Source organism: Gamsiella multidivaricata (genome assembly GCF_025024155.1).
Source record: "Gamsiella multidivaricata strain RSA 2152 chromosome Unknown BC939scaffold_15, whole genome shotgun sequence".
In the NCBI taxonomy this organism is placed as follows: domain Eukaryota; kingdom Fungi; phylum Mortierellomycota; class Mortierellomycetes; order Mortierellales; family Mortierellaceae; genus Gamsiella; species Gamsiella multidivaricata.
The window spans coordinates 238,328-262,234 of NW_026251723.1; the positions used below are offsets into that span (position 1 = coordinate 238,328).

Consider the following 23,907-nt stretch of genomic DNA (forward strand, 5'->3'; position numbering starts at 1 on the left):
AATAAAAACACGCCTTTTTTATTTATTTATTTATTTATTTCTCTATTGTCAGTGTGCAAATGTGTGGCATAGCAGCTCAGTAGCCAGCAGCGGCTGCCTCCGCATCATCCGCAGCTGCGTCATTGTCCTGTCCGGGACTCTTCTCCAGCGCCCTCCGTGCCTTCATTAGCCTGTAATTTTCAATGGCCTGTCTCCGCTCTTCCTCAATGATGCGCCTTCCTGCAGGTGTCAAATTTTTCAGCCTTGACTTCTTTGGTTGGTCCTTATCATCGTCATCACCCTTTCCTAGTTTCCGCTTCTTATCCTTTGCATCGACTTCGGCAACCACATCGGCATAGTCCTCCTCGCCGGGGGTATTCTTCCACTTCTTGTTCACCATAAACTCGTCATTCTTGCGCTTCTTTGGGATAGCTGTGAAGATTGGAGGTGCCTCCGCAACATCGTTGAGTCTGACCTTATCCTTGATGGTCTCGAATTCTTCATATGCCTTCTCTTCCTGATCCTTAAGTTTCTTGGCCTTTTCCTTCGCCTTAAGTTTTTCATAGTACCTATAAATAAGAATTGGAATATTAGTCGATCATTTCTTCCATGATTTTCATGCGCAATTGAAGAGGTGTGCGATTATTACTTCTTCTTCTTGCTCGAAGTGGCAGTGTTATCCTTGGTTGCCTTCATTAATTTGCCCCGCATGTGTTCATCTACACGACGTGAGAAATCTCCCATCTTTTCGCCAGGCTGGATCCTCAATTCGTCCGCAGCGGACTTTTTGGAGTTCTGATTGCTATTGTTGCCACCTTTCGTGTTGTTACTGGCACCCTTGTTTTTCTTTCTGTCTTGACCAAGATCCTCTGATGATCCGGCTTGTTTGTTTTCCTTCATTGATTCCTTCTTGAACATGATCCGTGCGAACCCCTTGGGTGTATCCGAGCAGGCATTTTTGAATGGCGACTCATCATATCTAGTAAAGGCCATCAATTAGCACGTCAGTATCGGTTCAAGTTAGCCATTTACTTCAGAAAAATAGAAAATAAGAGTCTGTGTCTTACCCTTTTTCACTCCGCAATGCCACACGCTCGGAAAACTTTTTTCTTTTGTGACCCATGGTTTAAAGGAAAATGGAAGGTAGACAATGGATGGTCAAACTGTTGCCACCAAAAAAAAAAAAAGAAAAAAAAGCCAACAGTCAACAGTCAATATTTGTGACTACCATTGATATCATATGTAGCAGTGTGTGCGATGTCCTCTGGTTCGGTGAAACTTAAGTGTCACGTGTGAACGGCCGGGCCGGGCATAAAATAGTTTATGATCACCTTGGAGTTCATTCCTTCACCTCTAACCTCCCCCTCTCCGCTCTTCGCTGTTAACATAATACCATGTCTGCCCCTGCTGCTGTCAACCCTGTTCGCAACGTATGTTCGCCATCAAAAGAGGAGAGGGGACGTGTCTATGTCGGTGAATACGTTCATCACTCACGGCGATATAACGCCGGATACAATGGTTCAGCTGGCTCAACTCAGGAACAAGGGAACTTCATCAACAACAAACAGCATCGGAGCATCAGAGCGAAAGAGTCTTTGGCCTTCTCATTTCGCATCTTGTACTGTTCATCGAGCTTCATGCGTGAACATGAAGCACATGATCTTTTTCTATCAGACAATTTTCAGGAACGGCAACTCAACGTAGTAGTTTTTCGTCTTCGAAACTCTTTTATGGGGCCGTCGATCTGCTTTACTAACCGCTTTTGCCTGGATCTCTTGAGATATGAACCAAAGACAATATTTATTACCTTCTAATATGAAATGCTGATGGCATTTTTGCTTCCTATTGATCTTAATGCGATTAGGTCGCCCGTTGGTCCGCGTTGGCTGCTGGTCTTGTCTATGGTTATGTCCACCACAACACCTTGTCTTCCTTGGAGCACAACCGTGCCGAGCAGAAGAAGGCCGAGAATCGCGAGCGTCTGATTGCTCAGGCCAAGGCTGAATGGGTTAAGATGAACACCCCTACAGGAGGTACGGCTACTCTGACCGGATTCTTCCTCTACTATTTTCCTTGGAACTGTGAATGCATGGTACTGATACACACAACTGATCTGCTATTTCTTCTTCATGATTGCAGGTGTCGTCACCGATCCCGAAAGCCCCAACTTCGACTTGGAGAAGGTCTTGATCCACCTCTCGGAGACTGCATAAGTGCGCGGCATGTGTAGACATCCTTTCACAAAATCAATACCTTGCATGGAGATGGCACAAACGAAGGAGCGGACGGAGAGACTTTGATAACGTAAAGAAAAAAAATACATCATTTGTGACAAATAAATCGTTCTTGAAGCAACGCTGACTATATGCACATTGAGATGTTGGTCGCTACAGCAACGATGGGTTATTGAAGTGATCAGCAAATCACGCCGGAGATGATCTTAAAGGTTGCTTGACGCCTGAGGCGGAACTATTTTTATATGTTTACACTCGAACTCATTTCTTTTTCGCGGTCTTGTCCAGGAAATCAATGTACTTCTTGGGTACTCCTTTCTCTAGAAGGACTGCTGTCACGTTTTTGACCTGCGGGCCCTGTACCATGATCTCCCGAAGGTTCAGCTTTGGCGAGGCGCCGACCAGTGGCGTAACTAAATAGCAATGGTTAGACGAAGTATGAGACTATTAGTTTAATAGTTACTTCTAAGAGCCTCAGCTGATACGTGCCAGTGGAACGCCATTCACAAGAAGACGACGTACTCGCAATGCTGCTGGCACAGAGGACCTGGATCTCCTGCCCAAAGGTATCGACGTCGATCATGAACTGCTCCAGTCCTGACACTCTAGTGGCAGTCTTTCGTCCGGTACGGATCTCCTGGATAATCTGAATCGGCTTGACACCACCCTTGATAAACCGGGGTTGTTGATCTTTGTACCCAATAGAGTGGTAGTGCACCATGTTGTTGACTAGCCTATCATACCAAAAAAGTTTGATCCGCATCGAGATGACCGTTAGTATACAAGGCAGATGCTGCATTCATAAACAAGACAGCAGCAGGTCATTACCTGTCACTGGTCTGATCTCTTGGCACACGGTCCAGCTGTTCTCCTTTCTTAGCCAGCGCTTCTCGCAGGACCTCATCCAGTCGAATCATTCTTTGATTCTTTGGATCTGACAACTGCTTCTCCTTGATGTACTCTGCCAACAAACTCCTGAGCTCTGGCAATGAATAATATCCGTCCTTGGATCGTCCTGTCGCTTCGAAAAAATCCGCGGAGGCGCTGTTGGGTCGATATGCCTCCAGAACCTCCAAGCCCTTGGCATCGGAGCTCGCCTGAGTGCCCGCTGCCTCGATCTTGGCTTGACGCGCAGCCTGCTGTTCCACAGTCCTGTGTCCCTTGAATGATTTCAATCTATAAAAGTTAAATGATCAATATCATATTAGTAGATCGCAGCACGATCACGAAGACATACACGTATGGTACTTGAAAAGGCATCATACTCAGGATGACTCCAATTGACGCTGAGAAGAATGAGTTCCCCTTTGACATCCTTGCACTTGATGAGATCTTGTTTCTCCACTGTCTTGAGCCATTTTGCCAACTTTTTCCAGCTAGATTTCTTGATGTCCGCTTCCGCAGCCTTACCGCAGGCACGGTTAGGAAGTACATATGAGGAGTAAAACGTCGAGGCGTTCATTGGCAACAGCTCCTTGGCGACAGCCTCTGTGATCTTGAACTTGAGCACATAAAGCAGCGCCTCGTGAAGATACTTGTCGACTTCCTCTGCGGAAAGAACAATAGCCTCCTCGACTGCCTCGATTGGCTCCTCCGCCTTGTCAACTGAGGCGTTGTTTTCGTTTGAGCTCTGCGCTTGCACAGTATCATTGTCTCTGACGGGTGCCTTTCCTTTTGTATCGCTGATAGAAGCATCCTTCAAGTTCTCCGACAGCTCCTCTCCATCGGCTTCGTGTTCCTCGTCGCTCGTTTCGTACTCATCATCCAGTGTTGTCTTGACTCCATGTGACCAATCCGATGGCAACTCCGGTTTGTTTCCCATGGCCCATAGCTGATCCTGGTGTAAGTGCAAGATGTGAACAGCCTTTCCTTTGGGAGGCATGCTGCCTCTGGATGACGCAATTGATCGTCCAGACACAGCCATGGTCCCTACACCGAGAGGATACTTGTTTCCTCGAGCGAAGATGACGACCAGGGCGCCCTCTTCTAGATCTGGGACTTCGGTGTTGTTGGTGATGACTCCAGGGATCATTAGATCGGCACCATTACGGAGCTTATCCACGACAGGATTCCATGTTGTGAGGCCAGGTATCAAGGCCGGGAACTTCCAAAGGGTGTATACTATGAGAGGTTGAATGATGTTCGCGTGAGATAGGGTTGTGAACATAGCAAACAAAAAAAGGCGAGAGTACCGTGATGATGCCATGCGCCTTACCTGTAGGCACAATGACAGAGTCTTTCTTATTGCTGCTGCTGATCTTGAACCAAAGAGGCGTTCCCTCTGAGTCGGTATACAGTGTGCCGGGCTCTTCGATATAGGAAGTGAACTTTGCAGACTGAAGGCCGTCAGGGGTGATAATGGCATTGATAGGCGTGTCATGAATGGGCTCCATATCGCGTAGGGCCGGGAAGCTGGCGAGGATTTCGTCTCTGAGGCGCCTCTTGTCACTCGACCTGAGGGGCGAGAAGGACTTGAGGGACGCAACAGGCTTTTTGAACATTGCTGGTCAGTGCTGGTCCGTCAGGCAAAACAGAAAGGGGGAAGGTTAAAGGTGAAAACTGGCTGCGGTAACGGTATTGGGTATATTTTTTGTTGGCTGCGGGAGTGCCACAGTCACATTACTCGAGTCTCTTGGTGCAAAGATCAAATCCGCCTTTTTTGTTCCGCCATCCCTCTTGCCATTCGTCATCTCAGCTGAGCTTCCTACGACCACTCATTCCCGATCCATCCTTGCGCATAGGCTAAAGCGACAAGTATCAACACAGCGACGGCGGTAATAACATCAACAGCGAAAGCAGAGCAGAGAGATTAAAACGATAGCTCTTCCACTATGTCTTACCCAGACTATGCCATGTCGCAGGGCGGCGACGAGGACGGTGATTTTGGCTATCTCGAGTTCGAGGCAGGTACACAAAACTCGCAGTACGAGTACACAGATTATGGCGTGCCCTCCCAGCAGACTCAACACCACAATGGCACGCAGGACGATCTTAATTTTATGAACCTGTCCTTGAACGGTGGCCCACAGTCGCAGTCTGAGCTCGGCAGCAACGACGACCCTTACTCTCAACAGCACTCGCATCATCAGCACGGGCAGCATGCCTCTGGGATCAACGAGCACCGAGGGTTCGAGGAGACTGACGAGCACGAACTGAATGATCAGCCCCTGGCTTTAACCGAACTGCCGCCGCATGCTTGCAGGTACGTTTTGTTTGGATATCATTTGAACCGATAAGAGCCAAAACAAAGCGGAAGGGAACACATGAATGCTGATATCGTTCAATCTCGTCTTGATTTAGATATTGCGGCATCCATTCTCCCGCCTCGGTCGTCAAGTGTGAGACCTGCAAAAAGTGGTTCTGTAACTCTCGAGGAAACACGTCGGGCTCGCACATCATCAACCATTTGGTCCGTGCCAAGCACAAGGAGGTGGTTCTTCATGCGCTGTCTCCGCTAGGAGAGACTACACTCGAGTGCTACAACTGTGGCTGCAAAAATGTGTTCTTACTTGGATTCATCCCAGCCAAGAGCGACACTGTCGTCGTCCTGCTGTGTCGGTATGTTCATATCATTGATCTGATCGATCTATGCGCATTTTCTCCTACGTAATCCTGCTAAGTAAGCTCCATCTATTTGTTTTATCGTTTTGCATAGTCAACCATGTGCGTCAATGCCGAGCAGCAAGGATATGAACTGGGATACATCGCAATGGCTGCCTTTGATCGATGACAGATGTTTCTTGCCCTGGCTTGTCAAAATCCCCCCTGAACAGGAGCAGCTTCGTGCGCGTCAGATCACTGCTATGCAGATCACAAAACTGGAAGATTTGTGGAGAGAAAATCCCAGCGCTACACTCGAGGACCTTGAACGGCCCGGGGCGGACGATGAGCCGCAGTCGGTCCTTACGAGGTATGGCTACGATACGTGTTGTTCAGGATGTGCTTCTTCCGCAAATTTGATCAGGCATCTGACATTGTGTTGGTCTATGATATAGGTATGAGGATGCATACCAGTATCAGAACATCTTTGGTCCGCTTGTCAAGATGGAGGCCGACTACGACAAGAGGCTGAAAGAGTCGCAGACACAGGACGGAATCAGCGTTATGTGGGACATGGGTCTGAATCAGAAGCGTGTTGCCTGGTTTGCCTTTGCAAAGTTCGAGGAATTGCGTTTGGCTGTCGGTGATGAACTCCGTCTCAGATACAATGGCGAGCTGCGCAAGCCTTGGGAATGTACCGGTCATGTCATCAAGCTGCCCAACAGTACGTTACCACGCTAAATCCACACCCGTTTCCTTCCCTGCATTTTGTCCAGGACTCTGATCTAACTGTCCTGGATGTCACTCATCAACTTTTTGTACTAGATGTTAGCGATGATGTCGGACTGGAGTTGCGCCGAAGCGACGATACGCCCGTGGAAATCAACCACAACTTTTCAGTAGATTTTGTTTGGAAGTCGACGAGCTTTGATCGCATGCAGCTGGCAATGAAGACCTTTGCCGTGGACGAGTCCTCAGTCAGCGGATATATCTACCATCGCCTCCTTGGACACGAAGTCGAGTCACAGATTTTAAAGACGCAGATGCCAAAGCGATTTTCCGCCCCCAATCTACCCGAATTGAACCACTCTCAAGTCTTTGCTGTCAAGAGTGTCCTTCAAAAGCCGCTCAGTCTCATTCAAGGCCCACCCGGTACCGGAAAGACCGTGACATCTGCTTCACTGGTGTATCATCTTGCCAAGATGAACATGGGTCAGGTGTTGGTCTGTGCTCCCAGCAACGTTGCCGTGGATCAGTTGACGGAAAAGATTAATGCGACTCGCTTGAAAGTTGTGCGTATGACTGCAAAGTCGCGCGAGGCTCTTGATTCTCCTGTCAAGGCCCTGACCTTGCACGAGCAGGTTATCAACAACGACACCAATCCAGAGCTCCAAAAGTTGATCCAGCTCAAGAACGAGCAGGGAGAGCTGAGCAGCAGTGATGAAAAGAAGTACAAATCACTGAAGAAGCAGTGCGAGCGTGAGATTCTGAGCGTAAGTAGAAACATGTACAGATCGAGAAGACTTGCGTTTTATTCCGGTCTTAACCTTATTACTGCAACATTTATTAGAATGCCGATGTCATTTTGTGTACTTGTGTCGGTGCTGGAGATCCTCGTTTGTCCAAGCTCAAGTTCAGGACTGTGTTGATTGACGAGGCGACTCAAGCGACGGAGCCCGAGTGTATGATTCCTCTTGTGTTGGGAGCCAAGCAGGCTGTTCTTGTGGGGGACCATCAGCAGCTGGGTCCTGTGATCATGAACAAGAAGGCTGCAAGAGCCGGGTTGTGTCAGTCCTTGTTTGAGCGTCTGATTATTTTGGGTCTCCATCCGATCCGACTCCAAGTCCAGTATCGTATGCATCCATGCTTGTCTGAGTACCCTAGCAACATGTTCTACGAGGGATCGCTTCAGAATGGAGTCACCACTGCCGAGCGTTTGAGAAAGCACGTTGATTTCCCATGGCCAGTCGCCGAAACGCCCATGTTCTTTTACTCGTGCTTGGGGCAGGAGGAAATCTCGTCGTCTGGAACATCCTATCTCAACCGAACGGAGGCTTCAAACTGCGAAAAGGTTGTGACAAAGTTCCTAAAGTCCGGAGTCCTGCCTCAGCAAATCGGCATCATCACGCCATATGAAGGTCAACGCTCATACTTGGTCAACTACATGGGTTTCAATGGATCAATGCGCAAGGAGCTGTACAAGGAGATTGAGGTTGCCAGCGTGGATGCTTTCCAGGGACGAGAGAAGGACTACATCATTGTCAGCTGTGTCCGCAGTAACGAACACCAGGGCATTGGTTTTTTGAACGATCCTCGTCGTCTAAACGTCGCCTTGACCCGTGCCAGATATGGACTGGTTATCCTCGGCAACCCTAAAGTTCTCAGCAAGGTAGGCTGCTGTTTACCTTGTACCTTCAAAGCTACTGCCCTCTTTCCCGACTGTATTAACATATAATAACGCAATGGTTTTCTATGTTATTTCGATATATTATAGCATCCCTTGTGGCACCATCTACTTGTTCACTACAAGGAGCGTGATTGCTTAGTCGAAGGACCACTCAACAATCTTAAGATCAGTATGATTCAGTTCAGCAAACCACGCAAGGCCTACAACCCGGATGAGCGGTTCCTCAACGGACAGGCGCACGCCATCGACGCGCGTGAGGTGTTTGCCAGACCTCCTTTGGCTAGCGCTGGTGGGCACCTTTTTTCTACTGTGATATATCATCGGAAACGTGGTCACAGCAGTGTATTGAGCTGACATGTAATGTTTTCTTAACAGCTCGTAGGGTGAATAACCAATACACGCCCGACTATTCGAGTAGCTCGTCCAGGTACAACAATAACACCAATCAGCTCGGCATGGGATCGCAGGCACCTTTCACACAAGATTTATCCCAGGCTTCCTACGTCGGTGGTCGCAAGAACAAGTCCAATGCGTCGTCGGCAAGCAACAATGGTAGCAGTTCTCGCCCCCTGACTCAGAACATCTACTCGTCTCAGGCGTCCATCGGCATTTCTCAGTCGGATCGTATCCAGGGCGGACCAGGTCACCATGGTCTTGGACACGGAATGAGCTCGTCGATGAGTCAGGAGAGCATGGGATATCTGGACGACTACAAATCGCAGCAGGACGATTATCTGAGCCAGGACTCTTTCGCACCGAATGCATTCCAGTCGCAGGGCTTTACTCAGTATTAATAGGGTCGATAGAAATGTGTGATGCAGAGACCAAGCCCGTCTGACATCTAGCAATTCGAATAAGGAATGCAAATTTGCCTGAAGATGCACGACATAACACAACACTACAACTAGCAACGATCTGGAGCCACTCGGACAGACAGGAGACCCCAAGAAGGTGGAGCTGGACATGGGTTACGGTGATCGGTTGTCGGACTTTATTACTTTGCATCTGCGAAGAACATCCTCTATCAGATCGATCGATGAGCCAATGTTCAGTCCAAGCCTCATCTGCGTTGGTCATGCCTTGCCGGATTCCTTTCAACCCCTCGTTGTTGGAACTCTACAAAGCGGTGTGGATATGATGTATGGCGCACATTATAGTGCTTTCGAGCTTTCCTTTGCCGGACCAAGCTATCATAATCCATCAACGGCATGGTTCACTCACCGATGATGAGGCCTGGCTTGAATACGGATCGCATTTCTCATCAGGTCGACTTTGTTACGCGTTGTTTGTTATCATGAATGTGCTCGAATGCACCAAATAAAGAAAAATTGTCTCTCACGATATGGAAGATGCAAGCTAATTGGCTGAAGGCGCTGAAAACGTGCACTGACCGCGCCCAACCGTTGGTGGCGAAATAAGGTTTCAGGGACACCATTTAATCCTCCACTAAATCGTTTGTGCATCTGGGGTCTTGAGGTTGCTCATTTTCAAATCTACTCACTTTTCCTTCATTTCTTCCTTTCTTCTTCACCCTCCCCCCGATACGACCTTTAACCGTTCAAGCGTCAAGCGTCCAGGACTCAGGACCGCCAACAGCAGCCGATTCCAGAAAAAAAAACTAGCCAGACATATCTCAGCGTATCAGAAATGGACGCCGCCGCCAACACGTACAAACATCATCAGGCACAGCCAGATGACATCCCACTGACTAAGATCTTGGGCGTTATGGCTCTGTGCTTCAGTTTTATCGGCCTTGTTCTCTATCTTGGTATCCAGTGGATCATTCGCGCCGGCAAGGCAGAGCATGCGGAGAAACAAAGGAATCTGGCCAAGAAGGAGAACTGAGACTGGAAAGCGCGAGGTCATGTTGTACCTGGAATTCGCCGATCCACCGCTACCAAGGCGCACGGGAGATACGCCGCTGGATTATACCCTCTCACCACCACAATCTCAGTTTACATCTCCAAAACATAATCCATCTATCCGAACAATGTGCCATTGTTTCTTACATCAATACCAAAATAATAAGTCTCCTCGCTGTGCAGAGTTCCAAAAAGAGGTTGGACGAGAGAGTTTGCAGCGGTGTACAACAAAATTGTTTCTTCTTGCTGAGCCTAGACAGTTTTATTTTATGATCAATCCATCTCAAATAATAAAAAAAACTTTTGTGTACTCTTAACTACCCGCAGCTGACGTCCCGGGTCTAACACAGTACACAAAATGAAGACCTCTATCCTGACCTACAGCTTCTCCCCGCCTTCTTGAGAGGAAATTTGGTTCATGGGATGTTTGGGGGACAAAAGTTGGATACGGTGGCCCGCAGGACTTGTTCAGGAAAGAAGAGTATAGCATGGCTCTCCTTGAATGGACGTCAGAGCCATCTGGCAGAGCAGAGTCTGGTGTCTCTCTCTGCCTCTCATTTTTTTTAAGTCCACCATTCCTTCTGTGTTTCTTTGCATTTCGCTCTTTGAAGGCCACATTCTGGCGCAAATGAAGTTATGGGCGAAGTGCGTTCCAAAATAGAAAGGGTACGTGGACCAAAAGATAGGTAAGTCTTTTTTTTTTTTTTTTAGTAATAAAATATAGGGATTAAAATATATCCTCTAATAATTCTTCATCAGCCTGGACGAGGCGATCCTGGCTGAGAAGGCTGTGGCGAAGGTGCTGCAGATGTCGCGGTCGAATCTTCAGCGGACATCCGAATCGAATGTGGATACAGCGCCCGATGAATATCGCCCCACCATGTCTTCCCATGTTCTCTATACCACTCGACTAGAAGTCATCGGAAAAAAAGAGGTTACAAACGTTGTTAGCATGAATGTGCATCAGACCCAAGACCGAAAACACAGTTCGTTCAGCTGCAGATACTTACTTGTCTTTGAAATACCATCCTCAAAGACAACTTTGGGTGACCATCCGAGGCGGAACAGTTTGGTGGCATCAACAGCGTACCGGCGGTCATTGAACGCTCGATCCTCCACAAAAACGATCCTCTCTACACACGTCCTGCACTGGCTAAGATGTTGTTCCGCTTCTTCTTGTCTAGATCCAGAAAATGTATGTTGATGACCACAACTCCTTCTCGGCAGTTCGTTCTCTGGTGTCTTGGTTGAAGATGTGGAGCCATTACATGCCGCCGATGGTGCTGCTGGAAGAACGACCATACGATGGATCAGATCTTGCGCAAGCTCGAGATTACTCATTTCATGACCACCTCCGATATTATACACCTCGCCGACCTCTCCACGATGCAGGATCACGTCCAGCGCATCCGCAACGTCGGTCACGTAGAGATAAGTCCTAGAATGTTGGCCCGATCCATGGATGAAACAGTATCCGCCGCCGCTTATGCTGCGTCGCCTAATATCCCTGTTGATGTCCTTGAGTGCTGTTTTTGGTGTTAGATTGTTTCCTAGGTGGCTCTTGTGATGACTATCACTCTCATTGCGGGCGCTGTTGAGAAGACTCATAATGAACTTGGGAAAGATCTTTTCAGGATACTGAAAAGGACCATAAACGTTGTTGCTGCGGGTGATGATCACAGGTAGCTGGAAGGATTTGTGGTAGGCTTGGACCATGCATTCTGCGGCTGCTTTAGTGGCAGAGTAAGGATTGCTCGGAGCTAGTGACGCGTCTTCCTTGGAATCTGGCTATAAATAAAGCAGATGGTGTTACAAATCAGCATCATTATTCGTCTCTAATTCCGAACTGTACCAAAAAGAGGAGGCACTGCGTAGACGAAAGACTTACTTGGCCTAACGAAACTTGACCGTAGACTTCATCTGTCGATACATAAATAAACCTTTTTGTCGATTCTTTCGCCTGGCCATTGCTGACATCGTTCTGGTGCTGAGAGCCGCTGTACAAAGATGATGTAGGTTGGCAGAACATCGTGCGAGCAGCTTCGAGCATCACATGGGCACCGAGGACGTTGTTTCTTGTAAACTCAATGGATTCACCAAAGGACTTGTCCACATGTGTTTGTGCTGCCAGGTGGATGACTGTATCGATCCTGTATTCTATCATGGCCGATTGTACAGTGTCAAGATCCGTTATATCACCGTGTAGGAACTTGAAGTTGGAATAGGGTCTTTCGGTTCTAATGGCATTCTGATCCCGTCCTGTTCCTGTTGTTGTTGCTGAAAAGAACGCCCCTGTTCTTAATGCGGTCCATTCTTGAGTGGATAAAAATGGATGCAGGTTGTTGAGGGAACTGCAATAATCCAGTTTATCAATTACTAGAACAAAGTACTCTGGGTAGTTGAGGACCAACTTTCTGACGAGTACAGATCCTCTAGTTTGAAAATGTGAAAAGAAAGGTATCAGAGGCATTGAAGCTTTTTTTTTTTTTTTCTTTGTATTTTTCTCAAGGCAGTGAAGGTCAACAAGACATCACTCACATGAATCCAGCTCCTCCAGTGAGAAGGATTCGTTTGGCGAAGGTCTCATCTTGATACTGAGACGTTGTATGGGTAGTGCTGCTCCGTCCGTATAGATCCTTATGAATGTCGTTTAAGAGTGCATCCTGAGAGTTCATCGCTGGGGCATGGCTGGCGTCCCAGAACAGAGAGTTGAGATTGATTCGAGCGAGTGAGTGATGAGTTGAGGAGAGGGAGATGTGTTTTCAACAAGGTTCATAATGCATTTTCAAAAAGAATTGCCACATCTTTTTTCGGAATATTGCTAATTTAGTTTTCATCTCTTGTCCCAATGACCAAGCTATTTGATAATAGGCATTGAACGCCGATGTGTTTACACGATTGCCATGTTGCCTTCGTGAAAGAGAAGAGACAGTAAAGCAAGGAAATGAACGCACCCTTCATCACCCATCTATATCCATCGCGATAAAAAGGCACGGTGGCTAACGGAATTTGGTTGCGAAAGGGGGGGTTTTTTTTTTTTTTTTTTTTCATCTTCCATGGTCGTAGTTTCAGCCAACGTGCTTTCCAACCGCAGTTAATACTTCTCCATTATGACTTTATGATTTTCTAACTGTATTCCCAGACAATGGAGCGGACACCGGCTACCCCGAACACCATGACAAGTTCACTTTTACGATTGCAAATGAAACAAAGTATCGTGGGGTGAGACATTTAAAGTTATCAACAGTCAATTCTGTTGTGGTCCAAGTTCTAAACATGGCCGCGGTTAGTGTGATGTTGTGAAATGCGCAATAGCTATGGCCCCGCACGTTGTTGTAGCTTCACAGGTTTGCCATCCACACCAATCACTGCATTTACAGGCCCACGGATCGAATTTGTGTCGCAAACTAGTACCGGTACAGATTTGATTTATTGCAGAATTGATGGCGACGTGATCCCTAGTAGTCTTCGTTCGCAAACGCTTGCTCGTACTTGAGGTTTGCCTCCTTGACGCTTCTCGTCTGCTCAACAAAACGACCTCGCCTTGTCTTCTTCTTTCCTTTGGACTTTTTGGGTGCTCGCACCACCATTACTGGCACAGACGAATTGTGGACCAAGAAGTTGCTGATCGATCCAAGTAGCAATCTATGAGGAGACAACATGCAGCAGATTAGAGAAACATTGTCGGATGCAATACATGAACAGGTCAATAGCACATGTAGACCATCTTACCCCTTGATAGCCCCTCGTCCTCGCGACCCTACGATGACCGTTGACAAGTCATCCAAATCATCGATCTAATTAACGAGAAATGAGGGGGATATGGTCAGTTTAGGGAGATCATTCTACATGGCTGTCGACGATGCCTTGAACTAGAGAATATAGCCACAACAACATCATACCATTTCTATCAGAAGCTCTTTAGCGCCCATGGACTTTGTTGCGGCAATAATATGGATGACCACTGTAATATCTCTCAGACAAGTGTGCTCCAGTTGCTCGTGAATGTTTTTTGTCAGTTTTTCGGCGTCCTCTCGCATCTCTGCCTGGACACCCTTCTTCACGGCCTTGCTAGTATCTACAGAGCATGGGTACACATTACAAAAATAGAAACAAGATAAATATGCTGAGTCAAGATTTCTTAAAAAACCTCAGCCATGGACAGGGAGAAAAAAATAGGGCATCGGTGTATGCTTACCACTCTTGTCATCCTCAACAATTGTCACTACATTCAGCTCGTCTCCGTTGCGCAGAATCGTTGTGATCGCCCACTCTGTAGCGTGCCAACTCTCGCCCGACAGATCAGTGGCCACCATATAGTTCTTGCGGCCGCGAGTCGATGTCTTTTGCTCCTGTTCCTCTCTCCTCTCCATGTGTGTCGAATGGTCGTTTCCAGCATATTTGAGCGTAATGCGAGTCCTGGCTGGGTTCTTAGCAGTCTCAACCAGACACGGCAACGCAATATGCGGCTTCATTGGCTCCTGCAATCGCTCTTCTTGTCCTTGGTTTGCGGCAGCAGCAGCAGCAGCAGCAGCAGCTCCTGATCCTGTGCTTGTTGGGTCCTGATAGAGCTCTCCAGCACCGGCATCGGGAGCTCCGTTTACAGCAATACCAGGCATACTCAATGAGGGTGGCGGTGAGATAGCATCCGACGATTTTGCTATGCTTCCCAACTTGGCGTCGCTGTCCAACATTACACTCGGAATAAAATCTGACACGGCATGGACTTCTGGGGATTCTGCGTCCTCCTCGTTGGAATAGTCCTGGTCGTCATCCTCTTCATCCTCTTCTCGATCTTCCTCCTCTGATGCAGTCTTCAGTTTCATTGTTCCGTCGAGCGCTTCTAGCCTGGGGTCGAGGTGAGCAGCATCGAAACCGTCGTCTTCGTCGTCTTCGTCTGACTTTTTGTCGCTCTCGTAGGATGCCTCCCCGTCATCGTCGTCGGATGAAGTTTCCTCCTTCGAGAAGGATTGTTCCTTGGAGGTCTTTTTCTTGTTCTTTTGCGCCTTGTTCTTCTGATAGCTTCGGACAGACGCTGGGGAGAGGGGCATCGCCTGGGACGAGTCGTCTTCCTCTGCCGGTGGCGACTGGCTGGTTTTAATGGCGAGGTTGTTGGTGGACATAGATTTCGACTGTATTGTTTTCAGAAGAGTTGTTGGTATGGTCGGTATGAGGTGTGAGAGTGAGGAGAATGCGTTGAGTGAATGAATGGGAACGAGCGGAACAGGATAACGAAATGAAGGACAGTTGTGTCGGCTGGGGGTGAGGTTGTGACTGCAATTGGGAACATGCCACTGGTATGGAAGCAGGTCCACGGCGAACCCGCTTTCTGATCACGGACACCATTCATGTTGAGGAATCAGGAGAATGATGCGCCCACGGATACCACACTCATACCCAACGTTCACGCGATATCCGGGCCGGGCATACTTATTCACTGTGTCGACAACGTGGACCCGGCACTCGGCAAGGACGGCGCAACTGATTAGTTCGCGTTTCATTTCCACCTCAACAGCAGCACCAACCGTCCAGGAATGGTCCCCACCACCCAGAAATCTCATTAATAACCGTTGGCAGCCCATAATCGGCCTTGAAGTACACGCTCAGATCAAATCTGCATCCAAACTTTTCTCCGCCTCGAGGAACACTTTCAATGCGCCGACCAACACCAATGTATCTCTGATCGATGCAGCCTACCCAGGAACCCTGCCTGTGAGTGATAGAAGTGTTTAGGATGGTCTCGAGAGTGCGGATGAATCTTTTGAGCTAACAGGAGCTTACTGCAACGATAGCGATTGAGCCAGGAATGCGTAGATCTAGCTGTGAAGACATCACTAGCACTCGATGCCCACGTATATCCGATCTCTTCGTTTGACCGCAAGCACTACTTTTACCCCGATCTCCCTCAAGGATATCAAATTACACAGCACTATGGTACGCAAGATCACTGCTTTGGGTCACGGAGTACAATGTCTATGGGGCTTCCCACTTATGCACCAATCTTTGTCCCCTTTGATCGTATAGAACCATTGGCCCAAAATGGGAAGATCGCGATCTCTGTGCTCGACGGACTGGATTATCCGCTCACTGTGAGGATCGAGCAGTTGCAGCTGGAACAAGACACTGGAAAATCGCTGCATGATATCTATCCTGGATTGACGCTACTGGACCTTAACCGAGCAGGAACAGGATTAATGGAGATTGTCACCAAACCGGACATGACATCCTCCAAAGAGGCAGGGATCCTGGTTAAGAAATTGCAAGCATTACTACGGACCGTCAACAGCTCTGATGGAAACATGGATGAGGTACAGACTGAGACACTTCTTGAACAACGCTGCAATTGCTGAAATGTTCGCTTGACCCATCAATGATCTTCATCTATATAAATAGGGGTCCATGAGATGTGATGTGAACGTCTCTGTCCACGAGTTGGGGAAACCGTATGGAGCTCGGTGTGAGCTAAAGAACCTGAACAGCATCAAGTCCGTCATGGATGCCATTGGTTAGTGACGGGAGTTATCTGTGTACTGTATCTTTGTTCTGCATCTTTTGTTCTATAAAGCTCGTCGTCAAGTCTCTAACGCTATTAGGATATTACAACATCTATAGATGCTGAGGTTGAACGCCAAATATCCTGCTACGAATCCAATGCACCTGTCAACCAGGCGACTCGTGGCTTTGATGCCTCCACTGGGAAAACGTTCCACATTCGAAGCAAGGAATCTGCACCTGATTATCGATACATGCCAGAGCCAGATTTGCCTCGCCTTGTCCTCAGCCCAGATACGATTAAGGCGCTGAAAGATAGCCTGCCGGAGTTACCTGACGCGCGACGGGAACGAATCATGCGGAACTATCAATTGGGTTTGATCGAAACCAGGACACTCATGGGCGAGGAGGGTATGGTCGAGTACTTTGAAAGCCTTGTATCGACTGGACGCCAGATCAAGAGTGTCATCAGTTGGTAAGTTCAAGTTGATAGGACAATGTGCGCGCTAATTTACTCTGAGGAGAACGTATCCTAACATAGTGAACCTGTGAAACGCGGTAGGACTGTTCACGAGCTTTTGGGCAGACTTCATTCGCGTGGGATCGCCTTTAGTCCCACTATCGTCAAGGTTTCCCAACTGGGATCCCTTGTCGACTGCGTGGATCAAGGTCTCATCTCAGCCAAGATTGGGAAGGCCGTATTGGACATGATGGTCAAAGGCGACTCCCGAGATGCGAATGCAATTGTAGAAGAAAAGGGCTGGAAGCAGATGGACAACCGAGGCGAGCTGGACGAGCTATGTGATAAGATTTTGACAGAGTACCCGGACAAGGTCAAGGTGGTCCAGAAGGGCAATATTGGTGTTCTTGGCTTCTTGGTGGGACAGGTCATAAAGCAGAGCCAAGGACGTGCCAATCCTGTGCTGGTCAATGAGCTGCTGAGAACCAAGGTTGGGCTTCCTGAAGATACCTCTCCTATTGCAGGCACAGAACACAGGCGAAAGAAGAAGTAAGATTTAGTGGCAAATATAAAAAAAAAATCCTCCCGTGACAAGGCAACTCAAAAGGAAGTGGTGCACTTCGTGCCCAGCGTTGCATTCAGCAAGATCACTCTTTTAACCTTCGCGTGCCCGCGACTACCCGCTCCTACACTTTCAACACAAGCATCCAAATGAACGTTCATCATTACCTACCTTCTTTACCCTTCTCTTCATAACAATCGTAAAAAAAAAAAATGGCCGAGACACCTTTTCGGCCGCTCAATGTCATTGCAGGAGTTGATCCTGCTATGCCAGTGACCTGTGTCAAGTTCGACCCTCACCATGAACTTGTCTGGACCGCAAACGAAAACGTATGCCTCCACCTATGCATTCGAGGCGTCGTATATGCAGAAACAGAGCTATCGTATTCAATTGTTTTGTTATTTTTGGACATTCTAGGGCTATATATCATCATACTATGGAGCAGGACTGCAGCGTTATTCCAGCTACAGAGCCCATAAGGGTTCTGTTCGGCAGATGATGGTAATGGACCGCGGCATTGTCTCAATTGGCAAGGATAGCGTACACCTCGCCAACAGACGCGGCCTGGCGAGCTGGAACATTACGTAAGGCTCATTCGACGAAAACACAGCTCAATTGATCAGCAATTGAAGCATGGACGCACATATCGTCCATTTCTGATCAAGGCAGCTAGCATTCCTCAATCATATCAATGCTCAACCGAATCAATTTTCAACCAACAGTGATGATAGTGCCCGCGATCTACACTCAATTGCTCTTATGGGAAATGCCGAGATTGTCGCAGCAGGGCAACAAGATAAGATTCTCACTATTAACCTGATTCGGGGCGTTGTCACTAAAAAGGTATACGGCCTTTTTCTCGAAGGAATGTAAAATCTTTGATGGTCATATCTGCTGAATCTGACGTCGAATTCAATTGAACTTGCTGTCATTCTAGGTAGAAACAGATTCGGAGATTGTTGTCATGAAGAAATCGCGCCTTCTTGTCTGTGGATCGACCCGTGGAGACCTTATTCTTCAGGACCCGCGATCGCTGAGCGTTGAGCATAGGATTCAGGCGCACACTGGAACCATCTCGGATCTGGATGTGTCAGGAAACCTGATTGTCACCTGTGGCTTCTCAGAGAGACAGGGTGCCTTGATCATTGACCCCTTGGTCAAGGTTTACGATATGAGAACAATGCGCTCATTGGCGCCCATACCGTTCCCGAATGGACCATCGTTCCTAAAGATGCATCCAAAGCTGTCAACCACCGTCTGCATTGCCTCGCAAACCGGCCAGTTCCAGATGTGTGATGTCGGAAATCTCACCACCGGGATTCAGTTTTACCAAGTGAGATGTTGCTCTGGAGCAATTTAGGCAAGGGTAATTATCTCCGCACAATGTCCTTTTACTAACATTTTTAGTATTCCATTTGCTTCCATTTTCTCTATTCACTGCAACAAGATCAGCACCTCGAGCTATGTCAACTGCTTCGATATCTCATATAGTGGCGAGATGGTAGCTCTTGGAGACGCAAGCAATGTTGTGCATATGTGGGGCGATAAACAGGAACCAAAAATGAATCACTTCTCCAACCCAATTGACGCACCGTCCATGCCTCTGCCACCTACTATTACTGTCGGAGACAACGATCCACTATCCTCGATTGGCATGCCCTACTATCAGGAACAGCTACTGTCAGCATGGCCACCTAAGACGATCTATCCTATCGGAAGAAAACCGCAGCCAATCCCTTCATCCATTCTCGACAACATGAAAATGATTGATTTTGTGGGCTACGCGCCCAATCCAGGGATCCGCCTCAGAAACCAAGCCCCGTCGCTGCCCAAGGTCAACTTGCGAGACACGCCAAAGTTTCGCAGCGAGCAGCAAAAGGAGCTTTACTTTGGAAAGAGGAAAGGATCGTTGGTGGCGACATTGGATCATGAGAATGAACAAGAGGTCGACCTCACAAACAATGTTCTGCCAAAATACTACAAGCGTGTTGAGATCAAGTACAGCAAGTTCGGCGTCGAGGATTTTGATTTCGGGTAAGGTCTTCTCAACAAGGGTGCAGGATCTATTCCATACTCGAATTTGTGGCCATGAGATATTAACAGGGGCTGTGGTTATAACTTCGTATAGGTTCTATAACAAGACACAATTTGGAGGCCTGGAAACGCACATTGCCAACTCCTACTGCAATGCGCTTTTGCAGGTCCTCTTCTTTACCCCATTGCTCAGGACGCTCGCAAAGGCTCACATCGGTCAGACGTGCCCAAGAGAGAATTGCTTGACCTGCGAATTGGGATTTTTGTTCCGCATGTTAGAAGATTCGAATGGTCAGAACTGTCAAGCAAGGAACTTTTTACGAGCCTTCAGCACCATTCCGCAAGGTATTTTTGGCAGTGAGAGCAGCAAACGCGTTAGGATCATTGGATATCAAACAAGTGCTAACGGAGACGACCTTTTATCTCTTGCCTCGATACAGCCTCGGCACTCGGCCTCTTTGAGCCGGATGAGCCGGACACCAAGACTATGTACTCCTCTCTTATCCAGAACTTTAACCGGTTTGTGCTGGAGCAACTTCATCAAGAATGTGGATCAGACAGAACAGCAACGATAGCATCTAATCCACATCCGGGATCGGCCCCGTCACCGATTCAGCAAGTATTTGGGATGAAGACGGCGAATACAAGCACTTGCGGACATTGTGGTCTAGAAGAAGAGCGTATCACGTATCCTTTTGTCCTGGACCTGACGTGGCCAAAGCCGGTAAAGACCACGTCCAACAGTAGAGATAACAGCGTCGAATCATCTCAGCTTGGTGTCATCACTAATTGATAGTCTCTGCGAAATGCCTTTTGGAATATAGGTGGCTGCAGCAAATGCTCATCAATCGTCCAAGAACCATCATCAGCACAAGACAAAGGAGTTACAGAATCCGATGTCGTTCTCGGATATTATGAAGGCATCGCTTTCACGAGAGTCCCATAACCGTGTGTGGTGCTCGCAATGTCAACAGTACCAGCCCACCACCAGTAAAAAGACCCTTCAGGATCTACCCTTGGTTCTGAGTATCAACACTGCTGTCAACCCGAAGGACCCTAGTTTAGTGACCTCTGGTATATTTCTCGATGAGAATGGGAAGGGAGCCGACTGGCTTCCTCTCAGGTGAGGTTTTGCGCCTTGAGTATCTTTGTCAGGGGAATGCGCTATTTTCATATTCACACTTACTAATAATGGAGTAAACTATTCGATGCATCTTAGGTTCACTGTTGGGGTTGACGACAAGAACGTTCAAGTGTTTGAAAATGCATCATTAGACGCCTCTACATTTGCGCTCAGCGCAGAGTACGAACTAACCGCGGTTGTTAGTCAGGTCCAGCCTGCTGGCGAAGTTGCACATCTTGTTTCGCATATTAAAGGTACGGCCAGTGCGATTCCGTATACGTCGGCATTGAAGCAAGTAAAGTCCAGGCCCTTACCAAAGTTTCCTTGCCACCTTGAGTAGTAATCTCTGATAACGATGCTGAAGTATCGGAACAGTCGCCGTGGTATATTTTCAATGACTTTTTGGTGAAGCGTGTCCAAGAAGGAGAGGTGTCGCAATTCCCAGCCAGCTGGAAGGTACGAGAAAACATGAGAATGCGAAAAATATGTCGACTCGACGAAATGAACCTGGTGCTAACCGCCGACCGCTTTGTTCGTCCGTCGAACCTAGGCGCCATCGATCCTTTACTATACCAAAGTGAATAATGGACCTCCACCAATGATCGCAGAACAACCTGTTGGCCCTGATACAAGTATTCTCCATGTTGATCTGTCGATTTCAAAGTAAGTTATCTGCTATAGCGAGCTATCCTAATAACGGTGTTAACGCGTGAGGTGGTGAGACTGATTCATGCGGCTCCTTTGGATATAGATATCGTGATCCCAACTATGTCTTCTATCAATTGCTGAGGCCAGATGAAATTAAGCCAGGCGAACAGATGTTGATTGCCATCGATACCGAATTTGTCGCACTCAGCAGAGTAAGTTTCAATGAAAGCATGAAAGCAACTTAAAAAAAAGAGAAAATAAGACTTAGAGCACATAGTATGTTCGCTAACGCACGGCTTTTATAGGAGGAAACGGAAATTCGAAGCGATGGCACAAAGTCCCTTCTTCGCCCGCCAAGAATGAGTCTTGCGCGTGTATCAGTGCTACGCGGAGACGAGGGACCGCTCGAGTACGTACCCTTTATCGACGACTACATTGCGACATCAGAGCCGGTGGTTGACTACCTAACTGAGTTTTCTGGCATCCAGCGTAAGTGAGAAATCCTTTAAGAGGCGCTCATCGCACTAATTTGAAACGAGTTCTGTATTAATGCTTTCCACGTTCTTCGTTTTAGCCGGCGATTTGGATCCTAATGTCTCGAAGCATACGCTCGTACCCCTCAAAGTCGCATACAAACGGCTTCGGGTTTTGGTGGACATGGGGTGCATTTTTGTCGGACATGGCTTGAGGCAGGACTTCCGTATCATTAGTAAGTGCTCCGTAAAGTTGTCTTTCATTGTCAATCGCAAAGGCGGTTTCATGGTCCGCTGCTGAACATGTGTTTTTTCAGATATTCTTGTTCCGCCTGAGCAGGTCAAGGACACAGTTGATATCTTCCATATCAAGAACAGGCAAAGGTAATGAAGACAATATTTTCCTGTGCTATCATTAATCATGACATAAATTAATGCGATGATAACATTTTCCTTCTTCATTGATCTAGAAAAATCTCTTTGCGTTTTTTGGTATGGTACTTACTCCATCAAGATATCCAATCTGAGACGCACAACTCGATTGAGGACGCCCGGACAGCTCTAGCACTTTACAAGAAGTACCTCCAGTTGAGGGAGAATGGCCTGTTTCAAGAAGTTCTGGAGGATATCTACAATGAAGGCCGAAAGACCAATTGGAAGCCCGTTCCTGGACAGTTCCCCGCACCCTGGCCAAGGACAGGCACACCTTCAACTGCAGCAAACCCGACGTTCCAAAATCTTTCAAGGCCAGGAACACCGGCTGCACCTGCAGCCTCTGCGACTCCTGCTGGCTCTGGCGCCGTTTCGGCTACTGCACCTCCATCGAGTCTAATAGGACCTGGGCCGGCAGCAGGAGCAGGAGGAGTTCAACTGCAGTCATCGCTTTCTCTCTCTGCTCAACAACAGCAGCAACAACATCAGCAGCAACAGCAGTTACACCAGCAGATGCAGTTCCAGCAACAACAACAACAGCAGCATGTGTATCATCAGCAACAGCAGCAACAACAGCAACAACAACAGCAACAGCAGATCCAGCAAGCTGCTGTTCAACAGCAGATGCAACATGCTCAGCAAATGTATATTCAGCAGCAGCAACAAGGACATGGCTATTCCTATCCCATGCAGGGACAGTCAATGCACCAGCAACCATTGCACCCTCAGGTCTATCAGTCGCCTCATCTACTTCAACAACAACAGCAACAGCAACACCATTACTCTAAGCAATAATCGGCAATGAATGGGTGGTTATGGTGGACACGTATGCTTCTTTTTATTTGCATGCCGATAAAAATGAGAAGAGGGGCTATTTATTGTTGAGGTCGGTCGGGCGACAGTTTGGCCGCAACGCGTATTTTTTTAAACAGAAAGACAAAAGTAATAATAAAGTGTCTGAGTGGAAATAGAAACATAAGGTCGTCGTTGATCACTTCTCGGAATCAGATTCACACTTTTAGTCATGCTTCACTCTCGCAAAATTCTTCACCAAGCATTCGCATTCAGATTCGCCCCTACCTTTGCGGCTTCACCACGTTATACTATCGTCCAAAGAATGTCTTCAGGCACCCACACCCCCTCTTCCTCAGCAGCGAACGGCAGCAACAACAACCCCACGGGCCAGCAGGGTAATGAAGCGCACAACGAACATAAGCCGGTGCTGACATTGCCTGCACCGGGAGATGTTTCAGAGACCATAAACCAACTAGAGGTCAATGGTCAAGATATCAAACTCGATATCCTTGGGCCTGTCGGTACGTGCGAGCGCTTCTATCCATTGATTAAACCTGATCAATCTCCCGATAGACTTACACTGGCTAAAATATATCTTCTTTTTCTCTCTCTTTTTTTTTCAACTGCTTTATGTCGTTGTTATAGTCGTGAATGAAGATGGAACGATGTCGAGGATCGATAACTGGCACGAGATGGCCGAGATCGAAAAGGCGAATGTGCGCAGGATCTTGCTGAAGCGGAACGCTCAGCGACTCACCCGCTTACGCGCTGCCGCCGCTGAGCAGGAAGCTGGATCTGCAGGCACGACCGGATCTGTGGGTGAAAAATAGAACGCGCGCAATATCGTCCTCATACGGAACGGTTGC

At 47.8% G+C, this 23,907-nt stretch overlaps 8 protein-coding genes across 8 annotated transcripts; 4 read left to right on the plus strand and 4 right to left on the minus strand.

Moving 5' to 3' along the window:
- Positions 1-40: 40 nt before the first annotated feature.
- BC939DRAFT_70355 (uncharacterized protein) lies at positions 41-1,148 on the minus strand. Its single transcript, XM_051561849.1, has 3 exons — positions 1,047-1,148; positions 629-958; positions 41-548 (listed from the first exon to the last, which is right to left on the minus strand). The coding sequence occupies exons 1-3, from the start codon at positions 1,100-1,102 to the stop codon at positions 77-79; spliced, it is 858 nt and encodes a 285-aa protein (XP_051414798.1). The 5' UTR covers positions 1,103-1,148; the 3' UTR covers positions 41-76.
- Positions 1,149-1,336: 188 nt separating this feature from the next.
- BC939DRAFT_443844 (ATP synthase E chain-domain-containing protein) lies at positions 1,337-2,332 on the plus strand. The gene is made up of 3 exons (XM_051554596.1): positions 1,337-1,409; positions 1,844-2,012; positions 2,119-2,332. The coding sequence occupies exons 1-3, from the start codon at positions 1,374-1,376 to the stop codon at positions 2,190-2,192; spliced, it is 279 nt and encodes a 92-aa protein (XP_051414799.1). The 5' UTR covers positions 1,337-1,373; the 3' UTR covers positions 2,193-2,332.
- On the minus strand, positions 2,333-4,751 carry BC939DRAFT_421334 (uncharacterized protein). Its single transcript, XM_051553089.1, has 5 exons — positions 4,429-4,751; positions 3,479-4,334; positions 3,042-3,389; positions 2,736-2,947; positions 2,333-2,626 (listed from the first exon to the last, which is right to left on the minus strand). Exons 1-5 carry the CDS (start codon positions 4,712-4,714, stop codon positions 2,475-2,477), a joined length of 1,854 nt encoding a protein of 617 aa, XP_051414800.1. The 5' UTR covers positions 4,715-4,751; the 3' UTR covers positions 2,333-2,474.
- Positions 4,752-10,717: 5,966 nt separating this feature from the next.
- Positions 10,718-12,801, minus strand: BC939DRAFT_443852 (uncharacterized protein). Its single transcript, XM_051554597.1, has 4 exons — positions 12,561-12,801; positions 11,911-12,454; positions 11,033-11,810; positions 10,718-10,932 (listed from the first exon to the last, which is right to left on the minus strand). The coding sequence occupies exons 1-4, from the start codon at positions 12,695-12,697 to the stop codon at positions 10,778-10,780; spliced, it is 1,614 nt and encodes a 537-aa protein (XP_051414801.1). The 5' UTR covers positions 12,698-12,801; the 3' UTR covers positions 10,718-10,777.
- A 679-nt stretch (positions 12,802-13,480) lies between these two features.
- On the minus strand, positions 13,481-15,145 carry BC939DRAFT_500854 (uncharacterized protein; the record flags this gene model as incomplete). Its single annotated transcript, XM_051560087.1, has 4 exons — positions 13,481-13,667; positions 13,755-13,819; positions 13,925-14,100; positions 14,221-15,145. 4 exons carry the CDS (start codon positions 15,143-15,145, stop codon positions 13,481-13,483), a joined length of 1,353 nt encoding a protein of 450 aa, XP_051414802.1.
- Positions 15,146-15,284: 139 nt separating this feature from the next.
- Positions 15,285-17,602, plus strand: BC939DRAFT_70486 (aspartyl/glutamyl-tRNA amidotransferase subunit B). The gene is made up of 6 exons (XM_051561850.1): positions 15,285-15,734; positions 15,815-15,956; positions 16,047-16,330; positions 16,416-16,527; positions 16,635-16,989; positions 17,077-17,602. Exons 1-6 carry the CDS (start codon positions 15,390-15,392, stop codon positions 17,525-17,527), a joined length of 1,689 nt encoding a protein of 562 aa, XP_051414803.1. The 5' UTR covers positions 15,285-15,389; the 3' UTR covers positions 17,528-17,602.
- A 200-nt stretch (positions 17,603-17,802) lies between these two features.
- BC939DRAFT_394518 (ubiquitin carboxyl-terminal hydrolase-domain-containing protein) lies at positions 17,803-22,477 on the plus strand (the record flags this gene model as incomplete). The annotated part of the gene is made up of 16 exons (XM_051552161.1): positions 17,803-17,865; positions 17,954-18,120; positions 18,202-18,379; positions 18,474-18,869; positions 18,984-19,570; positions 19,665-19,915; positions 20,011-20,294; positions 20,452-20,629; positions 20,726-20,947; positions 21,034-21,149; positions 21,244-21,356; positions 21,445-21,553; positions 21,647-21,830; positions 21,916-22,050; positions 22,132-22,198; positions 22,285-22,477. Coding segments are annotated over 16 exons (3,243 nt in total), but the record flags the coding sequence as incomplete, so codon positions are not given.
- Positions 22,478-23,363: 886 nt separating this feature from the next.
- On the plus strand, positions 23,364-23,871 carry BC939DRAFT_500857 (uncharacterized protein; the record flags this gene model as incomplete). The annotated part of the gene is made up of 2 exons (XM_051560088.1): positions 23,364-23,562; positions 23,687-23,871. 2 exons carry the CDS (start codon positions 23,364-23,366, stop codon positions 23,869-23,871), a joined length of 384 nt encoding a protein of 127 aa, XP_051414805.1.
- Between the last annotated feature and the right edge of the window lie 36 nt (positions 23,872-23,907).

Bases quoted from the DNA above. Each gene is read 5' to 3' on its own strand.
- BC939DRAFT_443852 (XM_051554597.1), bottom strand. From the start codon at position 12,697: ATGAACTCTCAGGATGCACTCTTAAACGACATTCATAAGGATCTATAC. The intron at 12,455-12,560 runs GTGAGTGATGTC...TTTTCAAACTAG, and splicing joins ACTGGAGGAGCTGGATTCAT to AGGATCTGTACTCGTCAGAA. The intron at 11,811-11,910 runs GTAAGTCTTTCG...CTTTATTTATAG, and splicing joins GTCAAGTTTCGTTAGGCCAA to CCAGATTCCAAGGAAGACGC.
- BC939DRAFT_70355 (XM_051561849.1), bottom strand. From the start codon at position 1,102: ATGGGTCACAAAAGAAAAAAGTTTTCCGAGCGTGTGGCATTGCGGAGT. The intron at 959-1,046 runs GTAAGACACAGA...GGCCTTTACTAG, and splicing joins GCATTGCGGAGTGAAAAAGG to ATATGATGAGTCGCCATTCA. The intron at 549-628 runs GTAATAATCGCA...TCTTATTTATAG, and splicing joins ACTTCGAGCAAGAAGAAGAA to GTACTATGAAAAACTTAAGG.
- BC939DRAFT_443844 (XM_051554596.1), top strand. From the start codon at position 1,374: ATGTCTGCCCCTGCTGCTGTCAACCCTGTTCGCAAC. The intron at 1,410-1,843 runs GTATGTTCGCCA...TAATGCGATTAG, and splicing joins CTGTCAACCCTGTTCGCAAC to GTCGCCCGTTGGTCCGCGTT. The intron at 2,013-2,118 runs GTACGGCTACTC...TCATGATTGCAG, and splicing joins GATGAACACCCCTACAGGAG to GTGTCGTCACCGATCCCGAA.
- BC939DRAFT_421334 (XM_051553089.1), bottom strand. From the start codon at position 4,714: ATGTTCAAAAAGCCTGTTGCGTCCCTCAAGTCCTTCTCGCCCCTCAGG. The intron at 2,948-3,041 runs GTAATGACCTGC...TTGGTATGATAG, and splicing joins AGAGATCAGACCAGTGACAG to GCTAGTCAACAACATGGTGC. The intron at 2,627-2,735 runs GTACGTCGTCTT...ATTGCTATTTAG, and splicing joins CTGTGCCAGCAGCATTGCGA to TTACGCCACTGGTCGGCGCC.
- BC939DRAFT_70486 (XM_051561850.1), top strand. From the start codon at position 15,390: ATGATGCGCCCACGGATACCACACTCATACCCAACGTTCACGCGATAT. The intron at 15,735-15,814 runs GTGAGTGATAGA...CTGCAACGATAG, and splicing joins CCTACCCAGGAACCCTGCCT to CGATTGAGCCAGGAATGCGT. The intron at 15,957-16,046 runs GTACGCAAGATC...TTGATCGTATAG, and splicing joins TCAAATTACACAGCACTATG to AACCATTGGCCCAAAATGGG.